A 1,705-nucleotide genomic window follows, 5' to 3' on the forward strand; every position below is an offset into this window, starting at 1 on the left:
TTCCACACCTTTCATCCGATCGTCATGAATCCTCAAGGAGTTGATTAAAACACTTCAGGGGAGGTTTGTAAAAAAAAAATCATTTTAAATTTCTCATAGGCGGCGCCCAGGTGGTGCATTTTTTGTCAATACACCTTTTGGCGCCCAGAGTTCCTGAGCGGTTATGTTAGTATTTGGCATCCGTTAATCGGGCGTCCTGCATAGTATGTAAAGGGTACTACTATGTTCAGCGACAAAACTGCAACAGGCGCAACCACTGAAGCCTCGTCTATTGCCCAACACGAAGCACCCCGGGCTCGCCTGTGAGCACTATGGCGCTTGGTTCGTTTTTAAAAATAGGCTATACACTATAGACAAGATGGACAAAGATACGTTCATTTTAAACAGCGCGATAGGGCTATGGATACAATGAGTTTCTTTAGTCGCTCAAATCAGGTGCGTTCTCCGGCGTATCTGCAGGATGCGATTTAGCGCCCAGGGCTGTCCCGCAAGCAATAAGCGCCTACCTTTGTTTTAAGGCGCACCATACACTACGACATTCGATAATTAAACCGAGCTAGAGGTCGTACGCTGCGCCCCTGCGGTAGTGTAATCGGGTTCACGAGAGCACCTCTTTCCGTCCTCGACAGTTAGGCGGTGAGTTAGTTAGGCAAATTGTCATGAGTGGATTAATCGAAGCAAGTCTTCTTAAAGCTAATATGGTGATGGATCAATTTCAAGTTTTGGTAGCAGCCAACAAAGCAGTCCACCTTCAACGTACAAACTCAATGGTAACAAAGAATGTGCAATCAGAGATTTTATATAGTCTTTCATCAAGCAAAAATATTTCTGAATCTTTTCGATCTTTTGGTGCATCAGATTCAGACAAAAGTGTGTTTGTAGCTATTGTGGATGACACTGATTTCAATACATTGAACAAAATATCTGAATTGCTTGGGAAAGATCCATCTGATTTAGATCAACTTCCGAAAATAGCAGACACAAAATTAATCACAAAGGTATATAAACTAACAGAAGAGGAGTTTTCAAACTTTTCTTTACTGGATTCTCTTGTGGCCAGCATATCTTCGAAAGAAATAATAACAGCAGGGAAAGGAAAAGACTAAATTTTATTATCATCTCATCATAATAAATCTTGTTTGTAAAATGAAAAAAAAAATTAAACTACAAGTCAACAGCCACAACAAAACAATTGCGCTTTATTTTATTACTATAACTAATAAAATAACAACTATAAACTACTTTGTACATGCAATGAGAATAAGAAATTAAAACAAACTTTCTCCTTTTAATAAAAGCTTATGTGGCTAAGATCAAAGTGTAGTATCTGTTATGGATCTACATGGAACTAAGTCATTTGGTTGGTCAGCCCTTTTTAGGGCTGGCTGCCGGGGTCGAGAGGCGGTCAATCTACTACTCAACACATCCCTCGAAGTGCACATGCCCTCGAGATGAGTCACCCAGTACTTGTATTGGGTGGCTTCAAATGTACGAGTGGCTAATTTTTCAATTTCTATTCCTCAGCCTGACGACACCAACCTAGGAGAAATCTTAGGTGGGAGGCTCCGTCACAATCGCCAGCAAATCAACTTATCATCTCTCAAAGATCAACTACGCAAAACACAACTACCTCGCTATCAACAACCTCACTATCACTCTGACGACACCCACCTAGGAGAAATCTTAGGTGGGAGGTTCCATCAAA

General features: G+C 40.9%; 1 protein-coding gene across 1 annotated transcript; it reads left to right on the forward strand.

Moving 5' to 3' along the window:
* Positions 1-659: 659 nt before the first annotated feature.
* LOC131949497 (EKC/KEOPS complex subunit TPRKB-like) lies at positions 660-1,106 on the forward strand. Its single transcript, XM_059311393.1, has one exon. The coding sequence runs from the start codon at positions 660-662 to the stop codon at positions 1,104-1,106; it is 447 nt and encodes a 148-aa protein (XP_059167376.1).
* Positions 1,107-1,705: the final 599 nt, after the last annotated feature.

Source organism: Physella acuta, unplaced genomic scaffold, assembly GCF_028476545.2.
Source record: "Physella acuta isolate Inbredline_101_S28 unplaced genomic scaffold, ASM2847654v3 ptg000699l, whole genome shotgun sequence".
Classification (NCBI taxonomy): Eukaryota; Metazoa; Mollusca; class Gastropoda; family Physidae; genus Physella; species Physella acuta.

Coding starts and splice junctions, on each gene's coding strand:
- LOC131949497 (XM_059311393.1), top strand. CDS start 660: ATGAGTGGATTAATCGAAGCAAGTCTTCTTAAAGCTAATATGGTGATG.